The following is a 15,546-nucleotide window of genomic DNA, read 5'->3' on the forward strand; positions in this document are numbered from 1 at the left end:
TCATCGCCAATCACAGCGCCAGAGCGGCGATAACAGGAAAAAGCGATGAGGGGACATGGCGGCGGCGGTGGATGGGACAGAGTAGGACTTTGGGGCTTCGATCGCAGGTAAGTGACACATGAGTTAGTATGCTATGCATACTAGCTCGTTATGCCTTTCTCTTGCAGGTTTTTTTTTTTTTTTTTTTTTTTTTTAAAGTGAAGGGTTTACTTCCTCTTTAAATACTCAGACGACGGACAAAACCAAAGAGGGGGAAACTTGGCCACCTGACAGCCTAACCCTCTGCCACCCTATATAGTCACTGACCCTTAGACATTTGGGGCATGCATTAGGATAAAAGTGCTTTAATGGGCAATCACCCGAATCCATGTTCATGTACACCCCCCCCCCCCCCCCAATAGTACCCATATCTTCCCTCTACATCCTTGGGCCTTGTCACACTTCTCTATCTCTGCTGTTCACTATTTCTGACTGTTTTCTTTTCTTTTTTCTCTCAATAAAAGGAAAGACTAGAAGGGAGTGATGTGGAAAAATTGGTTGTATGCAGAGCACACAGCCATTTTGCATTGTTCTATAAGCACACACTTCATCTTATTGAAATAATCCATCTTTAAGCTAAAAGGTTCACTCACCATGCATTCGGTCTGCCATTCATTCAATAACAAAACATCAACACCAGCCTGTTCTCATCTCAGCAAGACTGCCCTGCCGACGCCCATACAGCGTCCTTTTATTATAACAAAAGCCTTCACAAACCACAGCTGATTGGAGAAGGTCACAGCGTGTGACCTCCTCCATGGGTGAACAAGGGCACAGCAGGGGGCTCCACACAGCAAATGCCCATATATGGATGGGACAATATATGATAACCCTTCCGACAGGGATATTTAAATACATGAATACAATATAATACAACAACAGCATGATACAATAATAATACAATAATAATACAACAAGACGATACAGTAATAATACAATAACCAATGAACACAGTTCCTGATGAGGGGAACTTATCTGCAGGTGTATGCTCACGTCACAATACAGTGCTGATCAGGCACCGAGAGATGACAAGAGCATATATCCGCTAAACCGACAATGCGTTTGCAGAGTGAACACATCCCACAGGCGAATATCTGTGCATGACACAGGGGCCCTTTTGCCGGCCGACACCCCCACTCCACAAACACCCTTCCCCAAATCAGGAAGTTTATCTCAACCAGTCTCAGTCCGGCCCAGTCAGCTCTTTAGAGCGGGTTGCGGGAGAACCAACACTGGGTGACACTATGACAATACATATTAAATACATCTTCATAAAATTTCCACAACAGGAGGCTGGGCCCGTAGGGCTAAGATAGCCTGTCCAATCCCTATTCAACATACCAAACCACACTATGAACGGGTGGAGATACCACAGTCCGCATAGGAATCGCATACACATAGAGTACTCTACACAGACACCTGTGACTCCCATTAGTGTACAGGTAGGGGTCCCCACTTCACTATTCTACGATGTTGTGTGCTCCATACATATGTACCTCTGCCTGTATCAATGTTAACTTAATAATTTTGCTTGTTGTAGTCCCTGTGGACCAGTTTCTCTGTTATAAATAATAATAAAAAAAGTTAATGCTGGTTCCTATAGAAAGGTGTCAGAACACACTGTCCATTGCAGTTTGTTGTGTATGGGGCTGTGTAGCTGCAGACCGGGCAAGGTGCCCTGTCTACAGCCAAAAGAGCCTTCATTGGGCATGTGAGAATTAGAAATGGACCCACGGAGCAATATAGGAAGGTGGCCTGCTCTGATGAAGTCAAGAATGGTTTAAGGAACACAACTCATCACATAGGTTATATTTTGGCGAGCCAGTTGTGGCAGTACTGTGCCCTGTCACAGTATTAAAAAAGGGATTTTATGTCACCCAGGGTTCTCACTCAGGCAGGTTGAGGGGGCTCTGGTGTAATTTTTGTGTCATATAGATGTAACTGGATTTTCAGCCTGGCTTGGGTCCTAAAGCCCAGGCTTGGTAGGGAAAAAGCCTCCAATCCTGGGTCCACGTTTTGCCTCCAACCAGCACACTGATGTGCGCAGGAATTTTTGTAAGGGAACCAAGTACACTTCAAGACTTTCCCCTCCCCAGGGCTCAATGTGGCTGCAAATGAGCCGTTATAGGTGCATGTGTGCCCCAGAGAGTTTGGAGGACTAGAAAAGAGAAGGGCCAGGAGACTATTTGTGGATTGCCTCAAAAGCCCCTTCATGGAAAACGTAGGTGTTCTGTGATCTTTATATACCCCCTTCATGACTATCTGCTATACGGCACTGTGTTATTTTAACTGAAATCTGTGTGGTCATGCAACAATGTATCAAAATAAAATTTATGTCCCCTTTTTCTCACAAAGAAAAACCTTCTTTTGGTGGTATTTGATCACCTATGCGTTTAAAAACAATATTTACTTTCGGCTAGAAAACATTCCCAATGAAAAAATAAAAAAATTGTTTTCATAAATTTAGGCCAATAAGTATTCTGCTACATATTTTTATTAACAAAAAAACAAATACCAACTATTTTTTATATAGCGGATTTTTATTTAAAGCGGAGTTCCACCCTATTTTTCAACTTTTCAGCATTCGTTTTAACACTGCCCCCTTAAAGCGGGAGTTCACCCAATGATCTTTTTTTTTTCTCTTTACCCCTTAGATGGATGCTCGTTTTGTCTAGGGGAATCGGCTAGTTGTTTTAAAATATGAGCCGTACTTACCGTTTTCGAGATGCATCTTCTCCGTCGCTTCCGGGTATGGGTCTTCGGGAGCGGGCGTTCCTTCTTGATTGACAGTCTTCCGAGAGGCTTCCGACGGTCGCATCCATCGCGTCACTAGTAGCCGAAAGAAGCCGAACGTCGGTGCGGCTCTATACTGCGCCTGCGCACCGACGTTCGGCTTCTTTCGGAAAATCGTGACGCGATGGATGCGACCGTCGGAAGTCTCTCGGAAGACTGTCAATCAAAATAGGAACGCCCAGTCCCGCAGCCCATACCCGGAAGCGGCGGAGAAGATGCATCTCGTAAACCGTAAGTACGGCTCATATTTTAAAACAACTAGCCGATTCCCCTAGACAAAACGAGCATCCATCTAAGGGGAAAAAGTTTTATGTACGGGTGAACCCCCGCTTTAAATTCATCTGGGATGTTTTTTTTTTCTTTTAAAAACTCACGGTTTTATTCCTGTGAGTCTCTTTCCCCCGTGGTGGCGGAATGGCCTCTCCGCCGCATCTAGCGCTGCTATGCCTCCAGGGAGATGTGTGTCATCAATCCCAGGAGGCTGGGCTGAACGATCGCAGCCGTAGTTGAACATCTCAGGGGGAGGGGGGGAGGGCAGTGCCGCCCATAGAGGTGGTGTCCTCTTCCTCTTCTCCCTCTCCAACTCCTAGCACCGCCCCCGTCCTCCCCCCTCCACCACCTGCCCGCCATCTGTCTCCAGTGAGCGGAGATACAGATCATCAGGCTGACAGAGCGCATCTCTGTCTGATAGATCTGTATGTGTGAACACCGCTCGTAGTACAGCCCCGCCTCCCTGTACATTGAAACATCGCTCTGCACTGTCTGTCACAATTCTAGTGCAGGGAGGTGGAGCAGTACTACGATCAGTGTACTCACATACAGACATACACAGACAGAGATGCGCTCTGTCACCCTGCACTAGAATTGTAACAGACAGTGCAGAGCGCTGTTTCAATGTACAGGGAGGCGGGGCTGTACTACGAGCTGTGTTCACACATACGATCTATCAGACAGAGATGCGCTCTGTCAGCCTGATGATCTGTAACTCTCCCCACTCTGCACTGATGGGCACTAATGATGTTGTCACTGCACAGATAATGAACTGATGTCACCGCACTAATGGGCACTGATAATGCACTGGTGGGCACTGATATGGTACTGCTGTCAATGCACTGATAATCTGCACTGGTGTACCCTGACATTTGGGTCTGGTTGTGGTTCCTGGGCCAATGCGGGGTGCTGTGCCGGGGCCGATGTGGGGTGATGTGCCAGGGCCGATGCGGGGTGATGTTTGCCGGGCCGATGCGGGGTGATGTTTGCCGGGGCCGATGCGGGGTGATGTTTGCCGGGGCCGATGCGGGGGGATGTGCCGGGGCCGATGCGGGGGGGATGTGGCGGGGCCGATGCGGGGTGATGTGGCGGGGCCGATGCGGGGTTACGGGACCGATGCGGGGTGCTGTGCCGGGGCCGATGCGGGGTGATGTGCCGGGCCCGATGCAGGGTAATGTGCCGGGCCCGATGCAGGGTGATGGGGCCGATGCAGGGTGATGTGCCGGGCCCGATGCAGGGTGACGGGACCGATGCGGGGTGCTGTGCCAGGGCCGATGCAGGGTGATGTGCCGGGGCCGATGCAGGGTGCTGTGCCGGGGCCGATGCAGGGTGATGGGGCCGATGCGGGGTGCTGTGCCGGGGCCGATGCGGGGTGATGGGACCGATGCGGTGGGCTGGGGCCGATGCGGTGCGCAATGTTATCGTGGCAATGTGCTGTGCTGGGGGAAGAAGGAAGCAGGAGGAAGTCAGCACAGCACAGGGATGGTGGGAACCCCTCATAATGGGCACAGGAGGAGTACAGCCACAGGAAGTCAGTGCAGGGATGGTGGGAACCCCTCATGATGGGTTCCCACCATCCCTGTTCTGTGCTGACTTCCTGTGGCTGTACTCCTGCTGTGCTCATTATGAGTGTACCAATCCGAAGTGAGTTTCGGGCACAAAATACGAAATAACGGCTAATGCGAAACGGAACTAAACAAAATGAATTTATTGACAGTGCACATGTCTGGTATATGTATACACACCACATATAAAACAAACTATTTATATAATATTGTTATGTAGATATATCTGCACAGGAACAAATTATTTAGTATATTTACTGGTTCATGGAAGGAGGAGGGGAGGAGAGGTTTGCATAGATAAGGGGCGGTAACTTCCTCTGACACTCCCGTTGCTAGTGAAACCTGATCTGAAACATATTACACTGCTTGTGCAGCACTGAGCATGTGCAAGATCTGTAAGGCTGAAATCCAGGAAGTCATACAGTCTGGCTTCATAATGCCCACACTTAAGATGGCCCCAGTCAATTTCTATTTTATAAAGTGTCTAAATGCTGGAACAACCTAACAAAACGGACCTTAGTTTACAGACTAACTTTACTAGAATACATTAAGCTTGTGTATTACAAGGGAATTTATATTTAAAAAGTGAAATTGTGGCCGGAACTTCGCTTTAAGTCAGGTAGTGACGGTATTGAGTAACCAACAGCATTCTACCCCAATTACCTGTCTATAATCGGGTCTACTGGGGCCAAGCCTGGTGCATCAAGCCAACCAATCTGCCACTTTTGACACTTTGCGGGAACCAGAGACACTAATACATTGATCAGTGCTAAAAATATGCACGATCACTGTATTAATGACCCTGGCTGGGAGGGGATTAAACATCTAGGGCGATCAAAGGGTTAACTGTGTGCCTAGCCAGTGTTTTTGTGTACTGTATGTGCTGCTTTTACTAGGGGAAGTAATAGCTTTTATTGCCTGCAAAATCCATACCTTCCCCTCTGTTAGAACGTAGCTCTGCCTTGTTTACACCGCTCTGAGTCTTTGCCCGACAATCGGTGGGTGCCGGCAGACATCCAGTGCCTGACACCCGTAGATCAGCTTCTGCTATGATTAATCACAGCAGAAGCGACCTGCTGGTGGTACACGCGCTCATCCCCCCGCCCTTGTAGGCGGAAGTGCAGAATCACGTTATATATGTGATTCTGCACAGGAATACCACCCTGTAGCAGAAAATCTGCTACGGAGTGGCCTGGAAGTGGTTAATAATCGTGGGCTAGGAAAGCAAAAAAAGAGTCCTTCGAAGTGGTACACTTGAGCTAATTAACCCCACAGTGTATAGGGAGTCTGATGCCTACCTGATGTCTCCTTTGTGCCTCCCTTTCAGCTTGGGGGAGCGCAGGGTATAGAGAAAAGAGGGGGCTCCACGGAAGGTACATAATGTTACCAGAACTCCTGCTGATGCTTTGACTGGTAGTGTCGTTCTACTCAGAACTTCCCGACACCTTTGTTCTGTCTCATAGGAAAGACTTTCCGCAGGTACGTTCGGAAGAACCTTGGTGCATAGTCCACGCCGGACAACAGACAGATGAAGACTCATTTGACTCTGCAAAATACAAACAGTGAAAAAATACGCAACAAAAATAACAGAAAACATAATAAATGTAACAATAAAAAACATGTAACATTGTGCTGAAAAGAAAATATTTGTGCAAACGACAGAAGCATTTCCGTTCCAGCTGCTATTTTTCTATTGGACATTAAAAAAAGAGGAAACATTAAAAGCAGAGAAATAGTCATCGTAGTTTGTTGTGTAGCCACAGACTGGTCAGGGTGCCCATGCTGACCCGTGTCCACAGCCAAAAGCTCCTACAATTGACGTTCTGATGTGAGCATCAGAACTGGACCACGGACCAACATAAAAAGGTGGCCTGGTCTGATGAATCACGTTTTCTTTTTAATCATATTGATGGCTAACTGTCCATCACTTACCTGTAGAAGAGATGGCACCAGAATGCAGATTGCTTTAGCGGCATTTTACCGTCATTCCAGCAGCGCTATTCGGCTGCTAGCGGGGCGCTTATATCCCAGCTAGCGGCCGATGAAGGGGTTAAATGCTCCCATGTATCGCCACTGCAGAATCGCTTTGCAGGCGCTTCGGCAGGGGTGCCCATTCATTTCAACGGGCAGGAGTGGAGGAGGAGCGGTATACACCGCTCCAAAGGTGCTGCTTGCAGGACTTTTTTTTTAACGTCCTGCCAGCGCACCGCCTTAGTGTGAAAGCACTCGGGCTTTCACATTGAGACTGCAGGGGAGCAGTTTTGTAGGGAGATCGAAGATTTGCAGTCCAGGGACCTCACCTGTGGAATGCACTACCAACCACCATCCGACTGGAGTTGGACCACTTGGCCTTCAGGAGAAAGATTAAAACCCATCTCTTCTGAGGTCAAGGGGTTCCTTACCCATGAAATGGATACAGCGCCCAGAGCGATTCAGTTTGCATGTGTTGCGCTTTACAAGTCTCTCACTCACTCAGGGACTTTACAGGCGCTATTTTTAGCCCAAAAGCACCTGAAAAACGCCCCAGTGTGAAAGGAGATGAAGGAAAAAAAAAAAAAATTGGCCCAAATAAAAATCGGCGTCATATATCGGTCATCGGCTGCCGCGATTTCAAAATGTCGGCATTGACCAGAAAAAAACCCATATCGGTCAACCTCTAACCAATATCCCTGCGCACAACCCATATCTCTGCGCACAACCGATATCACCGATATCCCTGCTCACAACAACTGGTATCTCTGCGCACAACCGATATCACTGCTCACAACCGATATCTCTGTGTACAACCGATATCACTGCGCGCAACGATATCCCTTCGCACAACCGATATATCTGCTCACACGGATATCCCCGCGCACACCCATATCTCTGCCCAAACCGATACCACCGAAATCTTTGCGCACACCCATATCTCTGGCCACACCGATATCTCCACGCACACCCATATCACCAATATCTCTGCGCACACTGATATATCTCTGCCCACACCTATATTACCAAAATCTTTGCGAACACCGATATCTCTGCCCACACCGATATCTCTGTGCACACGCATATCACCAAGATCTCTGCGCACAACGATATCACCGATATCTTTGCGCACAACGATATCTCTGCACTATCAGCAGCCCCCGTCTGCCACACATACGCAAGGTGGCCAAAGCATCAGAGCTGAGCCACCAGTAACCACGACGTCCTCAGATATTGTGATTAAATCAGGCAAAGATCATAGCAACAAAACAGTCTTAGGTCTGTGCTGATCTAATGCTGTATGCAGGCAACTTCACCCAGTTGCAGATTTTCTAATGACAGACCCCACAACCACATTCTCAGAGCGCCCCCCCCACTGTCACATGACCTCACATGGACACCCCTGACCTTCAGCTCACACAAGTTCCACACACATGCAGAGAAGTCTCTAATATCAGAATCAGAAATGCTTAACTTCAAACCTCTCCTGATTTCCGTTGACATACTCACTTGGGAAGGTTATGTGTTCCTTAAAACTCCCTCTCGACCATTGCAAGACCTTTTATTGCCTTTATCTGCCAGGATCCAACATGTCCGCCGCTGTAAAGAGCAAACTTCCGGTCACTTCAAAGATTGCTCAGGTTGTCGTGAGCGTGTCAATCCCAATGACCACCGGGTGTCTCTGTTACAGCAATGTATACTAATCACACAGTGCAGAGCGATTGTGCGTGTATATTTGTATGTATTTGCTGCCATCTAGTGGTTGCCAAAAGAAAATAAAAGCTAGATGGATTTTCTGAACCACGAGGCATTGCTTATTACAAGTATGGATGTCACGTTAATGCAAATAGTCCCTTTCTACTCACGTAAAGAAAACCTGTTGCCAATACATTTTTATTGCTTATCTTCACATTAAGATATATTTCTGAGCCACAAGGCATTGCTTAATAGCATAGAAGTCACATTAAAGAGGCACTGCAGTCTGCTCACATAATTTGTAATAAAAAAATCTTTGCCATTCTGAAGCTTCCCTCCAACCACTTTACATATTATTTTATATATACTGTGATTTTTCACTTGCCAAATATGCTGCAGAAATCTCCCTCCACTGAGTGGCTGCAATGATTTAAACTGTGGGCAGCTGAAGCTGCTGCCTGTTCACTTCCTGGATTTACACAGACGCACACTTCCAGCTCTGCAGCTCTCATTGGCACTCTTATGACTCACCCCCCCCCCCTTCCTGGCAAACTCTCACACGAGTGAGAGAGAGAGAGAGAGCTGTGCGTGATGTCATAAGCCTATGCTAATGACCAGACAAGATACAGGAAGTGGGCTGTATAAGGTATTTACTGGCAGAAAAAATAAAATATTGTCCAAAGGTAAAACAACATGAGCAGAAGATTTAATAGATGAAAAGATGAAAAAATTACTGAAGTTCCGCTTTAATGCACATAGTCCCTTTCTGCTCATGTAAAGTAAAATGCCAATATATTTTTATTACTTGTGTAGCGGGATATCACCCTTTCTAATGTGATATAAAGACTACCATTGCTAATTGAGAAGGATCTCAGCTCCCTCCGGTGGCCGAGATGAGTTAGTGCCACCTGTTTACCTTTTTGTTCTGGTACCGCAGAGAGTATTGGGAGATTGAGTACAGGGAGAAAAGAGACTTCATTTGCCCCGTGGAAGTGTCCTCACGGAGAGTAGGCCGGAACTGAGGCCTACTTATGCCCGGGGTGCAGCGCCATTGAGGAAGAGAGACAGGACCTCTGCCGGAGTGTTCGGACGGACATCCAGAATCCCTGCGACCTGTCCGAGAACCGGAGGCTGCCGTATAGTCGGACTGTGACCGGAAGGACAAGGCCTGGACTGGTTGAGTGAGACGAGCACCTGCCCAAAGACCTACTGACTGTGTTGTTGGAGGGTGGGTCGTTTACCTTGGCCAGAAAAGGTTCTACTGTTTGGGCTCTTTTGCCATCTGATGTTTTATTACATTGGATTACAAATTACCCCTTGCGCGCCAACGCATGCCTACGGATTAGTGCACGGACTCTTGGGATAATTGTGTAGCGCCTGTGTACTTTCAGGTACAGGTGCTATTCTAAATTTAAGGGGGATGAGAGAGTTAGTTAGCTCTCATCCAGTTGATTTGTTAAATTGGGTCTCTGCTTCAGCTGGGCTGTACTGTGGGCTCATTCTGTTGTTGCCGGGGCGACAGGTGGCGCCAGTGGAGTGCAGGCTGGAGTGTCTCTTGCCAGCAGCCAATCAGGAGGGAGTTTCCCTCTCGGGGCATGGTGGGAGAGGGTACTTATGGAGCAGACTCCATTGGGCAGGGTTCTTGTTCCTGGTGTGGCACCCACCTTCAGGGTGACCACACATCAAGGCCCCCGGCGATATGGCCTACCAGGCCGGGGTGCACGTGCCACGCGGTGTTCCTGGTTCCGGAACCATGTTGGCCCAGAGCAATTGAAGTTGTGGCGGGGCCCCAGTGATCGACTGGGTCCCCAAGTTCTGAGTAAAGATCCCAAGCGAGATAGCTGTTCGGTGGGGAGTCAGCCTGAGAAGAGCCAAGAGAGGCAGGCAACCCAACAGGGCCTAGACAATCCATCGGGGATCAAGGTAACCGGACACTGAGAGGTTGGATGTCAGCCACCTGTCAGTCGGTGACCCAATTAAGAACTACCTGAGGGAGATCCAGGCACCAATACTACTGAGGAGGATTTTCCTCCATGATCCACGTTCTAGGGAAGGTTCTGTGGCAGAGACTTGTTTCCCTCAAAGTTCCGAGTGATACCCTGGCTGCCAGGTCAGTGTGAGAGGCCTGTCCAGGTACACTATACCCACTCCGGCTGGAGTGGCGATGAAAGTAAAGTGTCGTTGGAAGCAGGACTGCTTCAGTACCGTTGAACCTGAATCTGCTATCGCTCCTCCTCATACATCTTTTCTATCTACCTCAAGTTTATTGTTTACCGTGGGGCACATTCACAGAACAATTACGTCGGCGTATCCATAGATACGCCGCGTAATTGCTAAGCTGCACCGGCGTATCTACTTTCTGTATTCAGAAAGCTAGATACGCCGACATTAGCCTAAGATACGACTGGCATAAGTCTCTTACGCCGTCGTATCTTAGAGTGCATTCTCACGCTGGCCGCTAGGTGGCGCTCCTGTAGTTTTCAGCGTAGAGTATGCAAATTACATACTTACGCCGTTTCACAAACGTACGTGCGCCCTGGGGTTAGTTTTTTACGTTGTTTGCGTAAGTCATTTTCGTCGCAACGTTGCTCCTGCTATTAGGAGGCGCAGCCAATGTTAAGTATGGACGTCGTTCCCGCGTCGCGATTTGAAAATTTTACGTCGTTTGCGTAAGTCGTCCGTTAATGGCGCTGGACGCCATTTACGTTCACGTCGAAACCAATGACGTCCTTGCGACGTCATTTACCGCAATGCACGTCGAGAAATTTTAGGGACGGCGCATGCGCAGTACGTTCGGTGCGGGAACGCGCCTAATTTAAATGATCCACGCCCCCTACCGGATCATTTGAATTACGCGCGCTTATGCCGGCCCCTTTTACGCTACGCCGCCGTAACTTATGGAGCAAGTGCTTTGTGAATACAGCACTTGCTCCTGTAAGTTATGGCGGCGTAGCGTAAAGACGATACGCTGCGCCGCGGTATCATTGCGCGGCCCAGCCTGAATCTACCCCCGTGTTGGGTAAAATAAAAGCACAAGAAAAGACACCTGCTGTTTGGAGATTCCATCATTGCTGCTCTCATCAACTACCCTAGACAGCGGAGTCACAGAGGTAACAGGCCATCCCAAATCTATCCATCGGCTCCTTCGGGGGTGAGCGCTACAATTTGAACTGTGATTTGGTCTGATCAACCAAACCACTATAGTCATTTTTACTATTTAAAGACTATGGCCCGGATTCTCGTACCTCGGCGCATAGTTATGCCGGCGTAGCATATTGAATATACGCTACGTCGACGTAGCGCAGAGCGGCGAGCACAGTATTCACAAAGCACTTGCTCACAACGGAATAGATGGGCTCTCGCGCTATCGGTGCTCTAAACCTAGGGGGCACTGCTGCAGTTACCTGAAACCGGTCCTAACCAGAAAGAAGGTAAATGAAATGAATAATAGTGACTGCGCTGTGTGGGGGGGAGGGGTAGGAATGCAAAGCAGGGTGAAGATCACACCAATTAGGCGGGATAATATTTAAATGACTATATCCAACCTAGGCAATGGGGGTAAGTGACCTGTAAAAATGGTGATAATATGCAAAAAATAAAGTGAAATACAATACTATGAGTACATAATAAACGTGTATAAGTCCAGAAACTTGGTACCATAGGACCAAATATTATATGGTACCGTGAGTAAGGGCTCTTTCACACGTCCATTCCGTTCGTCCGTTTTTTGGACATCCGTTAACGGACCGCAATGCTTCCCTATGGGTTAACGTCCGTTAGCGGATGAGCATCCGCTAACGTCCGTTAGCATCCGTCTGCGTTAAGTTCCGTTTTTTTGGACGGAAGAAAACCCTATTTTTCTTCTTTCAAAAAAACGGAACGGACGAAAAACGGACGTTAGCGGATGATCCGTTTACCATCCGATCCGTGTGCGGCGTTTGGTATGAATCCTGAGGAGGAAGTCCCCGCCGGATTTTAAATAAAAATCCGGCATGGGTTCCCCCCTCAGGAGCATACCGGGCCCTTAGGTCTGGTATGGGTTGTAAGGAGACCTAAGTCCCCCTACAATCCATACCAGACCCGTATCCAAAGCACGCTACCCGGCCGGCCAGGAAAGGAGTGGGGATGAGCGAGCGCCCCCCCCCCTCCTGAGCCGTACCGGGCTGCATGCCCTCAACATGGGGGGGGTTGGGTGCTCTGGGGCAGGGGGGGGGGGCGCACTGCGGCCCCCCCACCCCAGAGCACCCTGTCCCCATGTTGATGAGGACAGGGCCCCTTCCCAACAACCCTGGGCGTTGGTTGTCGGGGTATGCGGGCGGGAGGCCTTTTCGGAATCTGGGAGCCCCCTTTAATAAGGGGGCCCCCAGATACCGGCCCCCCACCCTAAGTGAATGGATATGGGGTACATCGTACCCCTACCTATTCACCTGGAGGCAAAAAGTTAAAGTTAATAAACACGACACAAGGGTTTTTAAAATAATTTATTAGTCTGCTCCGGAGGCCCCCCCTGTCTTCTTTATTAGCTCTTTCACCAGGGGGGGCTTCTTCTTTGACGTCTTCGGGTGGGGGCCGCTCTTCTTCGCCGCCGTCTGGTTCTCTTCCACCGCCGGGGGGGTCGCTTTTATAAAAGCGCCCACCCCCGGCGGGTTTCCTCCGACGTCTTCGGCGGGGGGTGGTGTGCTTCTTTTTCCGCTATCCGGGGGGTCTTCTCCGCTCTCTGGGGGTCTTCTTCTATGTTCGCCGCTCTCCGCTGTTGACCTGCCGCACCCCGGTTCTTCCTCCCGCTGTCCGATGCCTTCTCCTTCAGCGCTGAACGTCTTCTTCTTCTTCTTCTGTGCTGTGACGTCGTCTTCTTCTTCTTCTCTTCTCCCGATGTTGACACGTCGCCTCTTCTCGCTGCAATGACTGGTGCGCGGCTTGCATCTGACTTATATAGACCTCACAGTCCCATCATGCTCCGGTACCTACCCACGTGGGTAGGTATCACATGGGTAGGTACGGAGCATGATGGGACTGTGAGGCCTATATAAGTCAGATGCAAGCCGCGCACCTGTCATTGCAGCGAGAAGAGGCGACGTGTCAACATCGGGAGAAGAAGAAGACGACGTCACAGCACAGAAGAAGAAGAAGAAGAAGAAGACGTTCAGCGCTGAAGGAGAAGGCAACGGACAGCGGGAGGAAGAACCGGGGTGCGCCGAGTCAACAGCGGAGAGCGGCGAACATAGAAGAAGACCCCCAGAGAGCGGAGAAGACCCCCCGGATAGCGGAAGAAGAAGCACACCACCCCCCGCCGAAGACGTCGGAGGAAACCCGCCGGGGGGGGCGCTTTTATAAAAGCGACCCCCCCCCGGCGGTGGAAGAGAACCAGACGGCGGCGAAGAAGAGCGGCCCCCACCCGAAGACGTCAAAGAAGAAGCCCCCCCTGGTGAAAGAGCTAATAAAGAAGACAGGGGGGCCTCCGGAGCAGACTAATAAATTATTTTAAAAACCCTTGTGTCGTGTTTATTAACTTTAACTTTTTGCCTCCAGGTGAATGGGTAGGGGTACGATGTACCCCATATCCATTCACTTAGGGTGGGGGGCCGGTATCTGGGGGCCCCCTTATTAAAGGGGGCTCCCAGATTCCGATAAGCCTCCTGCCCGCATACCCCGACAACCAACGGCCAGGGTTGTCGGGAAGGGGCCTCATCAACATGGGTACAGGGTGCTCTGGGGTGGGGGGGCCGCAGTGCGCCCCCCCTGCCCCAGAGCACCCAACCCCCCCCATGTTGAGGGCATGCAGCCCGGTACGGCTCAGGAGGGGGGGGCCGCTCGCTCGTCCCCACTCCTTTCCTGGCCGGCCGGGTAGCGTGCTTTGGATACGGGTCTGGTATGGATTGTAGGGGGACCCCCTACGCCGTATTTTCGGCGTAGGGGGGGTCTCCTTACAACCCATACCAGACCTAAGGGCCCGGTATGCTCCTGAGGGGGGAACCCATGCCGGATTTTTATTTAAAATCCGGCGGGGACTTTCCCCTCAGGATTCATACCAAACGCCACACACGTGTAGAATTGGCGGGAATCCAAGTCGGATCTCCCGTCGCCTCTATGACGTGCTTGCTGGAATGTGCTTTTACTATTCCAGCGAGTGCGAGATGTCGGCACCCTGTCGCCGAGAATCAGCGCGATGCCGTCGTGCTAAAAACACATTCTCAGCGGCAGGCACTGTATGTAAAAAGCCCCCCAAAAAAAAAAAAATGGATGAAAAAACTGATGAAAAACTGACGAAAAACGGACGAAAAACTGATGGAAAAACGGATCAACTGATGAAAAAAAAACTGATCTAAAAAACTGAGCTGACGTGTGAAAGAGCCCTAACAGTGCAAAATCCAATGAAACAAAGTCCAAGTGAAGTCTCGTATACAGAAAAAAATAATAGGTTTGTAAGGAATACAGTCTTTGGTGCACTGTGAGCGATAATATAATGAAGACCCAAAAGTATATCCAGTGTTTGAAGAAAAACAAACTTTGGTGCACACACCTCTAGTGGTATAGAATTCTCACCTCGAGGCCATAGCACGGACAGCCTAGATACCACTTAAACACTGTGGCCCAGATTCAAGTAGCAATTGCGCCTGTGTAACCATAGGTTACACAGCGCAATTGCTTACTTGCTCCGGCGTTACGAATGCTCCTGATTCAGGAACATCGTAACGCAGACTGCAGCCTAAAATCTGCGTGGCATAAGGCTCTTATGCCACGCATATTTTAGGCTGCATTCTTGCGATGCCCGCTAGGGGGCGCTCCCATTGTGCTCAGTGTATAGTATGCAAATTGCATACTAACACCGACTCACAATGTTGCGCGAGCCCTGCGTACGCAAGTTACGTCGTTTCCGTATGGCGTGTTTAGCGTAAGGCTGCCCCTTCTAATAGTAGGGACAGCCAATGCTAAACGATACCCGTCGTTCCCGCGTTGCGATATTTGAATGTTACGTCGTTTGCGTAAGTGATTCGTGAATGGCGCTGGACACCATTCACGTTCACTCTGAAGCAAATGACGTCCTTGCGACGTCATTTGCCGCAATGCACGTCGGGAAAGTTTCCCGACGGAGCATGCGTTCTACGCTCGGCGCGGGAGCGTGCCTAATTTAAATGATTCCCGCCCCCTGCAGGATCATTTAAATTGCGTGCTCTAGCGCCGGGCAATTTTGCCGGCGCGCCCTCGCAATTTA

The 15,546-nt window shown here is 49.5% G+C and overlaps 1 protein-coding gene across 3 annotated transcripts in view; it reads right to left on the bottom strand.

The window, feature by feature from the left end:
• The window catches only part of NUDT8 (nudix hydrolase 8), a 29,533-nt gene extending 21,211 nt beyond the window's left edge, over positions 1-8,322 (bottom strand). Inside the window, exons 1-2 of one of the 3 annotated variants that reach the window (XM_040320908.1) lie at positions 8,148-8,322; positions 5,966-6,213 (exon numbers count right to left, since the gene is read on the bottom strand). In XM_040320908.1, coding sequence (XP_040176842.1) covers positions 5,966-6,207 — 242 coding nt within the window. In that variant the 5' untranslated portion in view covers positions 6,208-6,213; positions 8,148-8,322. Of the gene's footprint in view, positions 1-632; positions 738-5,965; positions 6,214-8,147 lie in introns of those variants that run through there. The other 2 variants (XM_040320907.1, XM_040320909.1) reach the window with 2 other exon arrangements.
• Between the last annotated feature and the right edge of the window lie 7,224 nt (positions 8,323-15,546).

This window comes from Rana temporaria, chromosome 8 (genome assembly GCF_905171775.1).
Source record: "Rana temporaria chromosome 8, aRanTem1.1, whole genome shotgun sequence".
In the NCBI taxonomy this organism is placed as follows: Eukaryota; Metazoa; Chordata; class Amphibia; order Anura; family Ranidae; genus Rana; species Rana temporaria.